Here is a 16,043-nt window from a genome sequence, read left to right on the forward strand (position 1 = left end):
ACAGCAGTTGCATCTGATTGGGTGCAGTTGTTGTTTGACTGGAGAGAGCCTAAAGGACCACCCATGTAGAAGAAATAGCCCAATCACTCTGTTTGGCCAGCTTTAATCTCTTCTTTTAATTCAGAGGTCTCCAAACGTCTTTAATAAAAGGCCAGTTCACAATCCTTCAGACTTTAGGGGGGCGGACTGTGAACCTTGGTAGAAGAAAATGCCCCAGCATCAATGGGAGTAGACAGTGTCTCAGGCTTGACACTCAGTAAACGTAAAAAACAAATTACATGGCACCTGTGGTCAGTAGGATGAGGAATAGTGCCCCATCATTGGTGTTAGTGGAAGGAATAGTGCTCAAGGTTGGTGTCAGTGGGAGGAATAGTGCCCCATCATTGGTGTCAGTGGAATGAATGATGCCTCATCGTTTGGTTTGAGTGGGAGGAAAAGTGCCCCATCATTGGTGTCAAGATGAATAATTATACCCCATTATTTGTGTCAGTGAGAATAATTCTGTCCCTTTTTTTAGTGTCAGTGGGAGAAAGAGTTCCCTAAGGGCCAGTTAATGTGAAGTAAAGAGCTGAAGTTTGGGGACCACTGTTTTAGTTAAATGAAATTACTTGAGATGAACCTTTGAAACATCGTTTTGTAAGTTATACTCGCTGAGAGCTCAGTCCTTTATGTCTTGCAGTTCATTTGATGCTCTCAATACTTACAGTTATTTAGATTTACGAATCGACGCGGTTGATAGCACTTTATTGCCTGTCTTCCATAAACTGTTCTGTAAATCACCAGTTAATGCATTGTGCTCCTATGGTTGTTATTGAAAAATCTTTAAATAAAGATGAGAATTTATACAGACCAAAATGTGCAGCAATAATGTAATATTGTAATAAGCAATGTTCTGTGTGTTGGCTAATCAGCTGACACCGATCATTTTGATTATTGTAAAATGGTGAAACATTAAATGTAATGGGTAGCTGTTGATTACTGCACTTTTTGCCTTTTTCTTAAAATAATGGCCATTTTTTTTTTTTTTTTTCTTCAATTTCACATGGTACGTATAAAACCTTTTGTTCTGTATGATTTAGTTTTATTGTTCAGCTACAAATAGATTGTCGATTTAACAGAAATATTTCAAACTTTCCAAAAGAAAACCTTTGCTTCCTCAGCAGTTGTACTCCTGTAGCTGCTTCAGCATCCTCTTTTTCAGAGATCAAAAGGCAGAGGGCTGGTGGGAGCATGATCCAGACATTGTCATGGAAAGCCCCATCTTAAACGGCTTATAGTCTGGCTTCCTAAGGCTGGAAACTGCAGATTAGTAGAAATACATGTCTACACAATCTTCCATTCACATTGCTGCTGCCCTCCAGAGATGTACCTTTTCAGTTTAATCTTTCCCTGTGCAGCAAATATTACACCCTATATTGCACATGTGGCTTTTATCGACAAGATAAGTACACTGGATTTTTTTTTATGATCCTCAATGTACAGTACAGAACGGGGAATAGTAGAATTCTTTATTTTTTTCTTAGACATACATTTGATAGAGACCAGCTGAAGGTGCTGTAAGTAATATAGTTGGGCATTAATGGTTTAAAAACCTAGTTTCTATGAATAAAGTATAATTATACAGCAGGTAAAATAAGTTTTGAGCACATCGCCTTTTTTCTAGGTAAATATATTTCTAAAGGTGCTATTGACATGAAATTTTCACCACGATAACAATCCATGCAATCCATACATACAAAGACAGCAAAACAAGTTCAGAAATTAGGCTATGTGTAATTAATTTACCTCTGTGTTCACAATGCTGACCTCCTGTGTTAACAATACATCAGGCCAGCTGCTCAGCAAGAAACTTGGAAGTAAGTGGAAATTGCTGGAGTAGCAGCATCTACGTCAGCAATTTCTAGCTTCCAGGGGCATCAGCCAGGTATGGGAAATACATAGGTACATTGGCTCAAGCTTGACCAATGTAACTATGTAAAAATATACAGTGCCTGGAACTCCTCTTCCAACATTGTGTAATACTGTACTTATGATGCGCTAATTGGCTCAAATATGTATTGTTGTGAATCTGCATTAAGGATGTTCTACACAGAAAGGAAAATCCATGCTTCAGTCTTTTCCTCCACTTTGTAAGCATTGTTATCTCTAGGAATACAGACCATGTTATTCTCTTCCTCTTCAGACCTCTGTTGCATAAAACCAAATCCATGTTTTCAATTTCTCCTCCAGCACAATCTCCTCCATCTTGGGAGCATGGCTGGACCAGTATTCAGAGGATTTTCGGCAAGCACCCGATTACGTCTGTTTAAAGCAGCTTATCGCTTATGTGCGGCACAATATCCCTGGCTCGGACCTGGAGCGCAGAGCGCGCAATCTTTTAACCCAGTTCCAGCGGCAAGAGATCAGCGAAGTGGATCAGGATGGTGAGTGGTGTGGGGGAATACTTGACACACTTCTGAATTTGGGCAAATTCTAAGAATATCTGAAGGGTTATTGTCTAAAAGTTGGTAAAGCGTATTTCACAAATGGTTATTGACTCGTACAATAAAGAGTTCTTGTTATTGAGTACTAATTTGTGAGTGTTTGTTGTGATCTTGCAGTTTTTAAATGCTTGCTGGAACATATTTCCATTATTATTATTCTATTATATACATTACATAACCTTCCCATCTCATCTTACAGTTTTGGATCACTCAAGTTGCACTTTCCGTCTTCTGGACGAGTGCTCGCTCTTAGAGCCGAAGCCGGACTTCCTGTCTTTCCGGCAGGATATGGTGGCTGAACAGTTCACCGTCATGGATGCTGTAAGTTCTGCACAAGGTGCCTCCATGTATCTCCTCTTAATGTTTTCCAATGTATTTAATATTGTAGGCAGGGTCATGACGTATAACATCAATTTTTAGGATACTTTCACTACACCTTTTTTAAAATGTCCATAGTAGTGAGTAAGAAAATTTCCATCCTTGGTCATTGATTTGGAGGAACTGTAGCCATACTTGGTCTAGTTACATTAATGTTGGAACATCTTTGAATGTAGCTCAATAAGTAAATAATCTATCGAAAAGGAAAAACGGAGGAACAATCTTGAGTTTACAACCACGTTTCATATGTAGTATATAAATACATCTGTACTAGTTACATTTGAAGTAATTTAATGGCCATGTCACTAAACCTCCACCTTTGATTTCTCTAACTCCCCCCCTTTCTACATTTGCCATAGTTTGGTTATATTTTCACAATCCTGCTTGTCTTCTTCTTGGGATCTCTTCAAGAAGGTGGTACCTTACCATTGCTTGGGTTGCATTTGGTCCCCCCCACCCTTTCTACATTTGCCATAGTTTGGTTCTATTCTCATAATCCTGCTGGTCTTTATTTTAGGATCTCTTCAAGAAGGTGGTACCTTACCACTGCTTGGGTTGCATTTGGTCCCAAAGAGATAAGAAAGGCAAAGAACACCTGGCACCAACCATCCGCGCCACCGTCTCCCAGTTCAATAGCGTCACCAACTGCGTCATATCCACGTGCCTGAGCGACCGGTCGCTGAAGCCCCAGCAGAGAGTCAAGATTATAGAGCGATGGATAGACGTAGCCAGGGTACGTGTGACACATACCTGCTTAGCTGTACTCTCAAAAATAACTTTTGATTATCAATATCAGCATTTAAATAGCTGACTAAACATAAATCTCTTTGTCTCTAGGAGTGTCGTATTCTGAAAAATTTCTCCTCACTGCGTGCCATCTTGTCAGCTCTTCAATGTAATGCCATTCACAGGCTGAAGAAGACCTGGGATGAAGTTTCTAGGTGAGGATGAACCATCATGTCTATGTTTGCATCAGATCTTTAATCTGATAAGACAGAACAATGTGTTTAAAAAGTAGTAACTCTAGCGTAACTCCAAGTTCTATGAACCAGCAAACACAAATGCTCCTGCGCTTGGGGATGGACTCGATGCATGCTGCAACCACATTAAGAATGTCCTGGAACATGCACACCTTGCTGCCCTCAACAGACCGGGGGAATCCAAATATACTGAATGAGGAAAGAACAAAGAGAGGGCGCACAGGCCTAGTGCATTACCATAAAAAATGTTTAATAAGAAATAAAATAGGTGTTGTACTCACAAACGACAATAAAGTCAAGGCACATCATAAAAGAACAGCTGGGTCAGAGACACAGTGGCTCTGAGGAAGAGGCAAGTCCTCGAAACGCGTCAGCCTATTGGATGTCTACATTCCCCATTACGGACTGTTACTCAGCGTGGTGTTGACCCAGCTGTTCTTTTATGATGTGCCTTGACTTTATTGTCGTTTGTGAGTACAACACCTATTTTATTTCTTATTAAACATTTTTTATGGTAATGCACTAGGCCTGTGCGCCCTCTCTTTGTTCTTTCCCCATTCAGTATAACTCCAAGTTCTGCCTTGCTTTTAACTTACCTGAATAAGTATAATGTAATTTCTTAAGTTAGATGGTTTTCATCAGCACTTTCTCACATAGCTGTGCATTTAATCAGCCCTTCTTAATGTACCACCAACAGTCATTTTTTGTTCTTGTTTTCAGGGAGAGCTTTCGGATATTTATGGAGCTTTCCGAAATCTTTTCGGATGAGAACAACCACTCATTAAGCCGTGAGCTGTTGATTAAGGTGGGTGTTTATAAAGAACTATTCGAAATGTTCAGAGGAAAGGAGTGTGCATTGTGTGCAGCTACACTCGGGCCTCACAGCATTGCATTTCGATCAGCTTGAATGACATTTGTAAAGAGGTTTTAAAGGCAATATATAGAAGGAAAGTAGTGAAAGAAAGATATATGCTGTCTGGGAAGGGGATTAAAGCAAACCTGATGCGCATATATATTTTTATATATATATATATATATATATATATATATATATATATATATATAACACTGGAGCTTTTTAAGTATTGCACCCACAATCTGCAATGCCAGGCTTCTACAGACTTCTCAGTATACTGTTTGCCCATATCTTGTACAGCCAGGCTGTTACTGAATTGCAGGATGAATCAATGAACTACCAGAACGCTCACCAGCACCCTCTCAGTTCATTGAGAACTACAATCTGTCAGCCTTTGTACTTCATTCACAGAAATCTGTTGTGAAGGAATGATATGGCTGTTTGGGCAGAGCACCGCGTGGCTGTGCTTTTTTAAATTATGACAGCAGGTGCAGGGAGAAGATCCCCCACCTGCTGTTATGGTATGTATTGCAGTTTACTAGTCCTTAGATGTGGTGGCTGCATTCATGTATTTTTTCAGGCTCTTTTCCCTTTTTCACCTGGTGACCCTGCCAGTAGCACATTTCCTGTCCTAGGGTTACAACGCTCAATCACTGTACTGTAGCAGCAATGTTGTCATCCTAGGACAGGAAGTCTCTTTCCAAATCTCCGCAACATCAAGGGAATGTGTTTAGTATCACTGGGCTTTTGCATTATTTGATGGACCGACCTGTTATTGACCATGAGGAGCTGGGCTTGATTATCTCCATAGTCCTCATCAGAGTGCTTGAGCAGTTATATTTACCCGCCATTTTTTGTGGCTTGGAGGTTGGTGGCAGATAGCAGTGGGCCAATTTTTGGTTTGTGGTGGTCTTCATCCCCTCTTCTCCTCTGTTTGGCCCAGTGGCCAACACTGGCCTTGTGTTTTCCTCCCTGCCCCCTGTGGTGGGGGAAGATCAATGGGTATATGATGTGACATCTCCTGCTGGGGCAGCAGACATTGGTGTAAACTGTTCTCTCGAAACAAAAAAAAATGTATCGTAATTGAACACTGTGACGATCCCGGCAAAGCCTTTGTAGAAGCAGATGTGAACTGCGAAATGCGTCGGAGTTCTTAGTGGGACATGGAATCATCAAATACAATTGTGTGAACTGCTGGTTATGTTTTATACATTTGTGTACAATTGGTGGATTAATTGGTCCACCTTACTTAATATACTTTAAGAAAAATTTTTTAGATTTTATCTATGTTTATTGTTTAGTATAGTGCCTAAAATGTTCCTTATTCTTTGAAGGTTTGTCCCTTCTGGATTTAGGAAAATGTTTAGTAGTCCGTGTAGGAGAACTGTGCATGGCTGACAACCGTAGTTGTAATTTCAGTACATCAGGAAGTTAGAAGCTTATTGCATTTCTGGCAGGATCAACCGGCATTGTTTGGTCATACATTTTGTATGTATTGGAGAAATGCATGTGTTGGAGAGATGTGCTGAATGGGTTTATATCTACTTTTAGTACATCTTGTTTTTTGTTTTTTTCTTTATTTTAAAGCCTGTGGAACTGTTACTGTGAAGAAAGGGTCCTATTTTTACAGTTGCACAGTCATGACCTTATAACATACAGTATTTACACAGTCATTTTTTGGATTTCCTTGAACTTTACATTAGGCCCCATATTGCACATAGCTGTTGATCACGTGTCGTTATCAGCTGGGTTTTTAAATGGCCACACTTGCGATCTATAGTTGTCCTTCTTTTCTCCCTTTTTGTGTCTTATCTCCTTTAGCTCATCTTCCTATTGTGTTTGTTTTTCTGCTAGCCCTTCCCCACCATGTTTGTGTATTCTTGGTGTTGTGAGCAGGGTACCTCCGATCGGGCTGGTGTGTGCGTGCCATACATAAAAGCTGCTAGTCTTATGTCATCCTGCTTATCAGTATGGGGAACCCCTGGTACACGCCCTCTTGCTCACAGCAGGCTAAGTGCAGGTTCAGTGTGTCAGACTTGGGCGTGATGATGTGTGTAGGAGTATAAGGGAATCCCTCTTCTTATCTCTACTTTCCAGCCATGACCAAGAGCAAATTGTTGGCCAGCTCTGTTCTCTTTTCAGCCCACGCTCTTCTTACTTCATTATCAAAAGCAACAGGCAGCCTGACAGCGCTATTAAAGGGTATCTCTGTGTGATCTTCTCACTGTGCATTCAGCTATTTCTCAGTTATGTACGATTACATTTCTTTCATGATTCTTAGCTTTGCTAATCCTCTATGCCCCCTTTATTGTTTGGTAGATCATAAGCTGTATAGCTTCAAAGTGCACAGAACAAAATGGATGTCAGAATCGAGTTGAACTGTCATTTAGAACACTCATTTATGAGCAGGGGAACACACAGTAGTCAAAGCTCTCAAGGACACTTATGCAGGCCATAGACGGGGAGAAAACCGGCTGTTTCTTTTAGAAAAACGAAAAATCGGTCGTTCAATCGGCCGACGTTACCACCATTGGTAGAAAAAAAGTTGGCTGATTCTCGTCCCGTCTACGGCCGGCAAATATAATAGCGGTGTCCCTGCAGAGAGCTCCACTATTTTATATTTGACAGAATAAATAGAATATGAATAAGAAAAGAAGAAATAGAATATGAATAAGAAGAGAAAAAAGAAATAGAATATGAATAAGAAGCAGAAAAAAGAAATAGAATATGAAGAAGAAATCGAACATGAAGAAGAAAAAGTTGCAACATTGTATCTATTTGTTTCCATTTCGGATACAGATGTTTCTATTCGGATACAAATAGATACAATGTTGCTATACTTTTAAATGTCAAATATAATATCGGACTGAAATTCTTTTTTTTTTTTTTTTGTTTTCTTCTTTTTATTCATATTCTTTTTCTTCTTCTTCTTCTTATTCTATTTTTACTTTTTCTTCTTATTCATATTCTATTTCTTCTTTTCCTTCTTCTTGCTGGTCACTGCTCATGCACATTTTTTAAAATCGAAAAAAAGATCGGCCGATTTGTCCGTCATTGCCGCGAAAATCGGCCGAACGACAAAATTGGCCGATTTGTTTTGCCAACATGACCAATAAAAAAAAGTGTGTCAAAATCACAAAAAATGGGCGACCGATTACACCACTAACGATCCGAAAATCGGACAATTTTTTTTCCGGACGAAAAATCGGCCGGTTTTCTCCCCGTCTAATATGGCCTATTAGAAATAGGGCCATCAGCGGATTCCTGTGGCTCTGATCACAGGTGATTGCAAACAACTGTTGCCAGGATGCCTGTACAAAGCAATGACGGGGTCACAGCAGCCACTGATGTTCACACGCTCTGGATGCAGACAGATTGCGTCCAAGGCCAATCATCTGTCCCTAACAACAGGTAACATGCTTGACGTGTGATTACATGTGACCAATGATGGACAGCCACAGCTCCAGTTAGCCTGTCAAAGCCTTGTACTGGCTTTCTGGCTGCAGCTGTTCACAAATACCTGTGATTTCAAGTGTAGGAATCGGCATATTCTTGCTGCAAGAATCTGATGATGCCCCTGTTAATAAATGATGTGAATGAGGCACAAGGAAGATAAAAGTGCATGCAAGGGTATTGAGAAACATCTGTAATTTGTTTTTTTCTTTTAAAAAAATCAGTTCTCTCAAAATGGATATGCCCATTTAAAGTGGAGACCAGAGAGCTGCCTGGGGATTTCCAGAAGTGACATCGGTGCACCATAACTTTGTTTTGAACTTGTCACTTTTGCTCGTTCGAGGCAAATCAAAAGTGTCTCATTAAAAACCCTTTTAGAAGCAGCTGCTGTCTTTGTAGAATGAGGATGAATGTGTTGTGGTCCACAAGATTCCCGAATCCTGAGTGGGCACCTAGCTATTCACCAGCCAGGCTCTTCGCCTCACATTCCCAAAATACTTTGCTCCCACTACTGACTACCTCAGAGGCAGCTGCCCGCCACTTGTAAAACACATTTTAATCTCTGTTACGCAGCTAGGGCAGAGACATAAATGTTATTCTATTCTTGGCCTGGTTACAAACCTGGGATCGGCCTTTCACGTGAATTCCTCATATTATCGCCATATCGCTGTGAAACAATTGCTCATGCATAGTTTGCATTGCTCTGAGGGGTCTGGCGAGCAGTCAGAGGTCTGTTGGGTGGGAGGGCATGGCTTGTTTAATATTCTCCAGCCCCAGGCAGTCCGTGGTTTTTGGCGGGTTAACAGCCGAGAGTTCCCCACTAAGAATGTTTTTGTTTTTCTTCTGTAATTTAATGCTCGTTTTTTTTTTTGTTTTTTTTTGTTTCTCTTTCACATATGCACATATAGAACTCTCCCATTCATTTTCTTTTCTTTCTGATATCTTTGCAGGAGGGCACCTCAAAATTTGCAACTTTGGATCTTAACCCTAAAAGAGCACAGAAGAGGCAACAGCAGCAGCGAGAAATGGTAGGCAATTCCTCTACAAATAGGATGACTTTTCTGCTTGCTCCCTCTAGTGTCCATTAATGTTAATACATCTTCTATTCACAGGGAGTTATGCAGGGCACCATCCCTTATCTAGGCACTTTCCTTACTGACCTGGTCATGCTGGATACTGCAATGAAGGATTATTTAGAGGTAGGGTGATTTGCGGTTGTTCTCAATTCAATGTGTATTGATACTCACTACTTTTTCCTTGTTTTCCTGAATGAATCCTGGAGTTCTCAATGTGCAGATACTGACTGCTCCAAAGTCAGGGTACAGCTTACATCCCCACTGATGTGCAAACCTCTCTTGATTAGAATGCATTACAGGAAGGGGTTGTGGCAGCTACGACTTTAGAAATGAGAAACTGAGCACTGTTTTATCAGGGTCTCCTGGGGCTTTCAGAAAGATGAATAAGGACCTGTGCACAGATATGTGGTTTTCAGCACTAGAAAACCGTAAAGTGATATTAAAGGCAATTAAAAAAAAAAAAAAGTATTTCATTACCTGATTTGTGCAGTGGTTTTGCACAGAGCAGCTCTGATCCTCCTATTCTCGGGTCCTCTGCCAGCACTCCGTGCCCCTCCCTCCTGCTGAGTACCCCTAAAGCAAGCAGCTTGCTATGGGGGCACCCAAGCAGGGTAGCTCCCGAGCCGCTGCTCTGCAAGCCTATTAATGCAAAGAGCTGCGGCTCAGCCCCACCCCCTCTCTCTCTCCTTACTGGCTTACTGGTGTTTTCGGGCCTCAAGAAATGAGATTGGCCGATTGTCAGATATACAGTTGTGTCCAAAATTATTCAACCCCCAATGCTGTAAAGGGGTTTAGGGACTATAGTGTACATTTGGAATTGTATTCAGAATCAAATCCTACAAGGACGTTGTAACTACCCAAATGCAACTAAAATGACATCAATTGTTTATGTAATACAGTAGTAAATGGTTCTTATGTGGTTTCTTCATTGCCACAATTATTCAACCCCTTAAAGACTACCACTCTGAAGAACAGAGGTTCATACAGGTGCTTTCCATCAGGTATTGAAAACACCTGTGGATGTCACCGAGCAGCAATCAAGCATAATAAGCACCAATTAGGCAGCTTTAAAATGACTGTGATACTCAGCTCCTTCTAGACATTTACTGGTGTGGTTACAAACATGGTGAAGGCAAGAGAATGGTCCAGGAAGACAAGAGAAGAGGTGATTTCTCTTCACAGGAAGGGCAATGGCTATAAGAAGATTGCAAAGATGTTAAACATACCAAGAGACACCTTAGGAAGCATCATTCGCAAATTCAAGGCAAAGGGCACTGTTGAAACGCTACCTGGTCGTGGCAGAAAGAAGATGCTGACTTCGACTGCTGTGCGCTACCTGAAGCGTAGAGTGGAGAGAAGTCCCCGTGTGACTGCTGAGGAACTGAGAAAAGATTTGTCAGATGTGGGTACAGAAGTTTCAGCCCAGACAATAAGACGCACACTGCGTAATGAAGGCCTCCGTGCCAGAACTCCCAGGCGTACCCCCTTGCTGTCTCCAAAGAATAAGAAGAGTCGACTGCAGTATGCCAAAAGCCATGTGGACAAACCACAAAAGTTGTGGGATAGTGTTCTGTGGACTGATGAAACAAAATTAGAACTGTTTGGGCCCATGGATCAACGCTATGTTTGGAGGAGGAAGAACAAGGCCTATGATGAAAAGAACACCTTGCCTACTGTGAAGCATGGTGGAGGGTCAATCATGCTTTGGGGCTGTTTTGCTTCTGCAGGTACAGGGAAGCTTCAGCGTGTGCAAGGTACCATGAATTCTCTTCAGTACCAGGAGATATTGGATGGAAACGTGATGCAGTCCGTCACACACCTGAGGCTTGGGAGACGTTGGACCTTTCAACAGGACAATGATCCCAAGCATACCTCCAAGTCCACTAGAGCATGGTTGCAGAGGAAAGGCTGGAACATTTTGGAGTGGCCATCGCAGTCACCAGACTTAAATCCGATTGAGAACCTCTGGTGGGACTTAAAGAAAGCAGTTGCAGTGCGCAAGCCTAAGAATGTGACTGAACTGGAGGCCTTTGCCCATGAAGAATGGGCGAAGATACCCGTAGATCGCTGCAAGACACTTGTGTCAAGCTATGCTTCACGTTTAAAAGCTGTTATAACTGTAAAAGGATGCTGTACTAAGTACTAAGATTGAATGTCACTTGGGGGTTGAATAAAACTGATAATGCTGTGAGCACAGAAAAGACATTTGTGGTTATTTCATTATAACTGTTATGTTATATTTGTCTGACCTACAAGTGCCTCTTTAATGTAAATGTAAGCAAGATGACTGAATGATCAAAAGCAATGTCAAACTGGCCAAAACACTCAATTTCAGTGGGGGTTGAATAATTTTGGACACAACTGTATATACCATAGTTTGTGGACTCTAACTTTCCTACAGACTAAATAATAGACTAAATAATATACACTATTATTTATATATTTGGGGTATTTTACCAAGGAAATGTAGCAGAATACATTTTGACCTAAATTTATGAGGAAATGTTATTTGCAAAATTTTATAAAAAAAACGAAGAAAAAGAAGTGTGTTTTTTTTCAAAAAGCTTCAGGTTTTTTTGTTTAGCAAAAAATAAAGTCGGTGATTAAATACCACCAAAAGAAAGCTCTATTTATATGAAAAAAATGCTAAAAATTTCATATTGGTACAATGTTGTATGACCCCACAATTGGCATTCAAACTATGAGTGCTGAAGGCTGAAAATTGGCCTGGGCAGGAATGGGGGTAAAAGTGCCCGGTAGGTAAGTGGTTAAGAATGCTGCGTTACCTTCCAAAATATTTATATGTATGCCCACCCAGATCTGGGATTTACACAGTTCTGGTATACAGCACTGTGCCTTGTCCGTGAATGCAGAGGCAACACATGGATGAGCTCATCTCTGTGTCACTCTGATCTCTTCTCCTGTCTGCCTGTCCCTTGTTAACACATGAGCACTGCACCACAGCTGATCGGCTTCTGGTGCTGCTTCTCCGTCTGCCAGTCTGTATTGTGCAGGGGATTCCAAAAAACATATACCAGGTTGAATTCAGGTTATTGCTCTGCTTACATATAAAAAATAAATTTAATGATTGTATGAATAAATACAGCAATGCAATATTTGGGTCTTTTTATAACTGCCTGCCTTTAGCTTTAAACAAAAGTGTAATTTAAGCCGATTTCTGGCTCTTATTAACAAGCAGGATGCGGTTTTTAAGTTGGCTGCAGAAATGACTAAATTTGCAGATATAGAGTATAAGTGCTAGCACCTTCCCCTATAATAATTCAGTCTTCCCTTTTTACATAATGTTAACTGCACAAAGAGAAGGAAGCTCACAATGCATCATGGGAGGTAAATGATTTTCTTGGCTTAGACCTGCCAAGCTTGCTGAGCCAGAGCAGCTGACATTGGGGTTTTCTGCACATCTACCTGGCATAGGCAAAGGAACATTAGAAGTATTTTTATACAGAAAAGGTTAATTCTAACATGGCAGTGGTGCAAGGTTTTGTAGCCATTAGAGGTAGCGGTAGCTCTAAGTGGGCTTATTTATTACAAACGCTCATTGATGAACTCTTTGATTTTTGCAGGGTGGCCTTATAAACTTCGAGAAGAGACGCAAGGTGAGTCTTGGTTTTGTGTATGAAAAAACCCTCAGCGCAATGGACCTCCTATGAGACAAATATTGCAGCTAGCATGTAATGTGTTCCCACATGTAAGCCATAAATCAAAAAACTGCAGAGCAGTACTATGAACTCATATACGGTGCTACTAATATCCAACGTGTATAAACGAATCGTGAAAACAAAAATAGTGCTTAGTGACCATAATGTGTGCTACACCAAATATATCAACACATACATATGAATACCCATAAAACTGCATATATCAGTGCAAAATGAACAGTGTACACAAATATCAAATGAACTGTTCTAAATAGTGAACTGTCCCTTTAACACTCCCAATATCTTCACATGTGCTTGTGCGGTATATCTCCTGTGCATCGTATACCAAATATACCATCAATAAGCGGTTCAAAATAATGGTGAACCGTCCCTTTAAATCCGCTGTACTCCAGGTGAGTCTATGTGATCACGCTACTGTATACACATGTACGGTGCTCCCGTGTCACCCCTTAGTGCTCATCCACCTCTGACACACTATTGCGCTCACCTTCAAGTTTGACCCGAAATACCAGGTCGAACTACACTTTTACCTTTAACCCGGGGCAGACTGACAACTCATGGGGCCCCCAGGCAATAGGGGATCATGCGGCCCCTGTGTCCTTGTCGAAACTCAAAAAAGCCTATGAAAAAGGTACCAGGGACATCTCATGGAGCCCCCTACTGACCCCGGGCCCTCTGGCAGTGCCCGAGTTTCCAAATGGTCAGTCCGCCCCTGCCCAGGAGGGTAAATTTGTACCAAGATCTTCACCACCGTCAGCACTTAAAATCTCCAGAACGATCCACAAACATATGAAAAAAATTTGACTAAATACGCTTCTTAGTGTTCATATAATCAATATAAATAATCAAAATAACCAAATAAAGTCCATAAAAATTTCTTCCAAAAAAACTCGCCATATGAATCCAGTATGTGCTGTGTACCTCCAAAATAAAAGAAAACTCAATAGTGCATTATCCTCATATAAATTCATCAAAATATCATAAATACTTAAACAAAAAAACCTTCTAGGCCTCGTGCAAAAACGCATAAATCATGCAAACACGTGGTGACCTGTGAAATATGTGATAGTGAACCACTCTGTGTATTTATAAAGTACTTCAGTGAACACTCAGTGTACACATCTAATGTGGCTGAATTGCATATCCTTACCCAAATAAGTAATAAGTCAGCCTTTATATATATATATATATATATATATATATATATATATCTCCAATGGAGGGTACAGATATAGATATGCTAGGACCTTGTGGATACCTTCTGATTCCCCAATACTCTTATCGATACTCTGGTCTCCTTTAAGACTCCAGTACATTCATTCATAGAGAAAAAAAGATTTGTATAGTGTAGTATGTAAAGATATAACTCCATGCTTTATTGATAATGCTTACATAAAATGCCATGTATCAGCCATAAAATATCCCATGAACCACCTTGCAGCAGCTTCCAGGAATGCCAACCGCTTTTCCCACAGTTAAAATGGCCGCTCCGCTACTTCCGGTTTCTCAGACAACGTCACGTCCCTTGACGCGTTTCGACACTTCCTTGACTTCCTCATAAGCTTTTTTTTTTTTTTTTTTTTTGGAAGAAATTTGTATAGACTATATTTTGTTATTTTGATAAAATTGTTATTTATATTGATTGTATGAACACCTAAGAAGGGTATTTATTACATGAACACTAAGAAGGGTATTTAGCCAATTAATTTATACTTTCAAGGGTGAAAGTAAGACTTCTTTAGAGTGTTTGTTTTTCACAGGGTTTTTGATTTGTTGGGACAGTGATTTACGTGTTTTTCACAGGGTTTTTGATTTGTTGGGACACTGATTTCCGTATATTAATATGAAGAAAAATGCTCCATATAGTGAAGTCTTGCCAAATAAAACTGACTTTATTAAAATAATCCAATACACTCACATTTAAAAGTGTCCACCGCAGGGTAAAAACTCACTATACCGTGTAACTGTAGAATAAAGTGCAGGATTCCCTTATCCAAAAGGGCGGCACATGCACATCCGGTTTGCGGCTTGACGTCATCGACGTACCAAATGGTTTTGTTTACTACAGAGGCAGATTAGGACTTTGCTGTTAAGCTTACCCCATTCATTGTGAATAATATTTGCCTATTACTGGTAATTCTAGATATGGATATTAAGGATATATATCAAAGTTTAGACAGTTTTTATATCTTTTATACTGTTTCTGCTTTTCTAGGAGTTTGAAGTTATTGCTCAGATAAAATTATTGCAGTCGGCCTGTAACAACTACAGCTTCATACCTGAAGACTCCTTTGTTGAATGGTTCCATAGTGTGGAGCGACTGACGGAGGCTGAAAGGTGAATATTGTGCAGTGTAGAAGAAGCGCTGATGTGCTTGGCATCTTATCATAGCATTGCCGTGGCAATATTGTAATCGTAATGTTTCAGCACCTTAACTGGTTCCTGTTCTTAGGTATATATTGTTTTCTTGTTCCTGCAGCTATAGCTTATCCTGTGAAATCGAACCCTTGTCTGAATCGGCAAGTAACACATTGAAGGCCAAGAAAAACACTGGGATCATAAAAAGATGGAGCGAGTAAGTACCCCCAGGATGCAACACATCCATGCAGTTTGTTCTCAAGAGGTAAACCAAATAGATAAAAAAAAAAAATACCGTAATAAAAATATACCAAGAATAAAAAAATAATTGGTTTGCATGGAATTATGAGTTAAAAGAACACAGCCCTTTTTCTCTTATTTTAACCACTTGCTCTCCTGAGGATTTACCCCCTTCCTGACCAGGCCATTTTTTGCATTACAGTCCTGCATTACTTTAACTGATAATTGCGCGGTCATGCAACACTGCACCCAAATGAAGTTTACATCCTTTTTTTTTTTTTTTCCACGAAAAGCGCTTTCTTTCGGTGGTATTTGATCGCCTGTGCTTTTTTTTGAGAAATTTTGAGGAAAAAAAAGCAATATTTTTGACTTTTTGCTATTAACCTCCCGGCATCTGGGCCTTGATGCCGAGCGGCCACACATTTGTGTGCAATAAAGAAAAACCTATGTGCTGATAGCGCGCGCCCTGTGCGCTCCCAGCACACATGTCCGGTACTCAAGGAAAGATACCGATCGCAAGAGGAGATCGGGACCTTGAG

At 40.4% G+C, this 16,043-nt stretch overlaps 1 protein-coding gene across 7 annotated transcripts in view; it reads left to right on the forward strand.

Moving 5' to 3' along the window:
- Positions 1–16,043, forward strand: part of RALGDS (ral guanine nucleotide dissociation stimulator) — a 227,798-nt gene that overhangs the window by 200,118 nt on the left and 11,637 nt on the right. For all 7 annotated transcript variants that reach the window (XM_089675077.1, XM_089675075.1, XM_089675076.1 and 4 more), the window contains exons 5-14: positions 2,230–2,423; positions 2,683–2,804; positions 3,379–3,594; positions 3,699–3,802; positions 4,562–4,646; positions 9,101–9,178; positions 9,263–9,349; positions 12,811–12,843; positions 15,122–15,243; positions 15,386–15,481. In XM_089675077.1, coding sequence (XP_089531203.1) covers positions 2,230–2,423; positions 2,683–2,804; positions 3,379–3,594; positions 3,699–3,802; positions 4,562–4,646; positions 9,101–9,178; positions 9,263–9,349; positions 12,811–12,843; positions 15,122–15,243; positions 15,386–15,481 — 1,137 coding nt within the window. The remainder of the gene's footprint in view (positions 1–2,229; positions 2,424–2,682; positions 2,805–3,378; positions 3,595–3,698; positions 3,803–4,561; positions 4,647–9,100; positions 9,179–9,262; positions 9,350–12,810; positions 12,844–15,121; positions 15,244–15,385; positions 15,482–16,043) is intronic.

Source organism: Staurois parvus, unplaced genomic scaffold (genome assembly GCF_062004578.1).
Source record: "Staurois parvus isolate SC_StPar_1 unplaced genomic scaffold, SC_StPar_1.0 ptg000154l, whole genome shotgun sequence".
Classification (NCBI taxonomy): Eukaryota; Metazoa; Chordata; class Amphibia; order Anura; family Ranidae; genus Staurois; species Staurois parvus.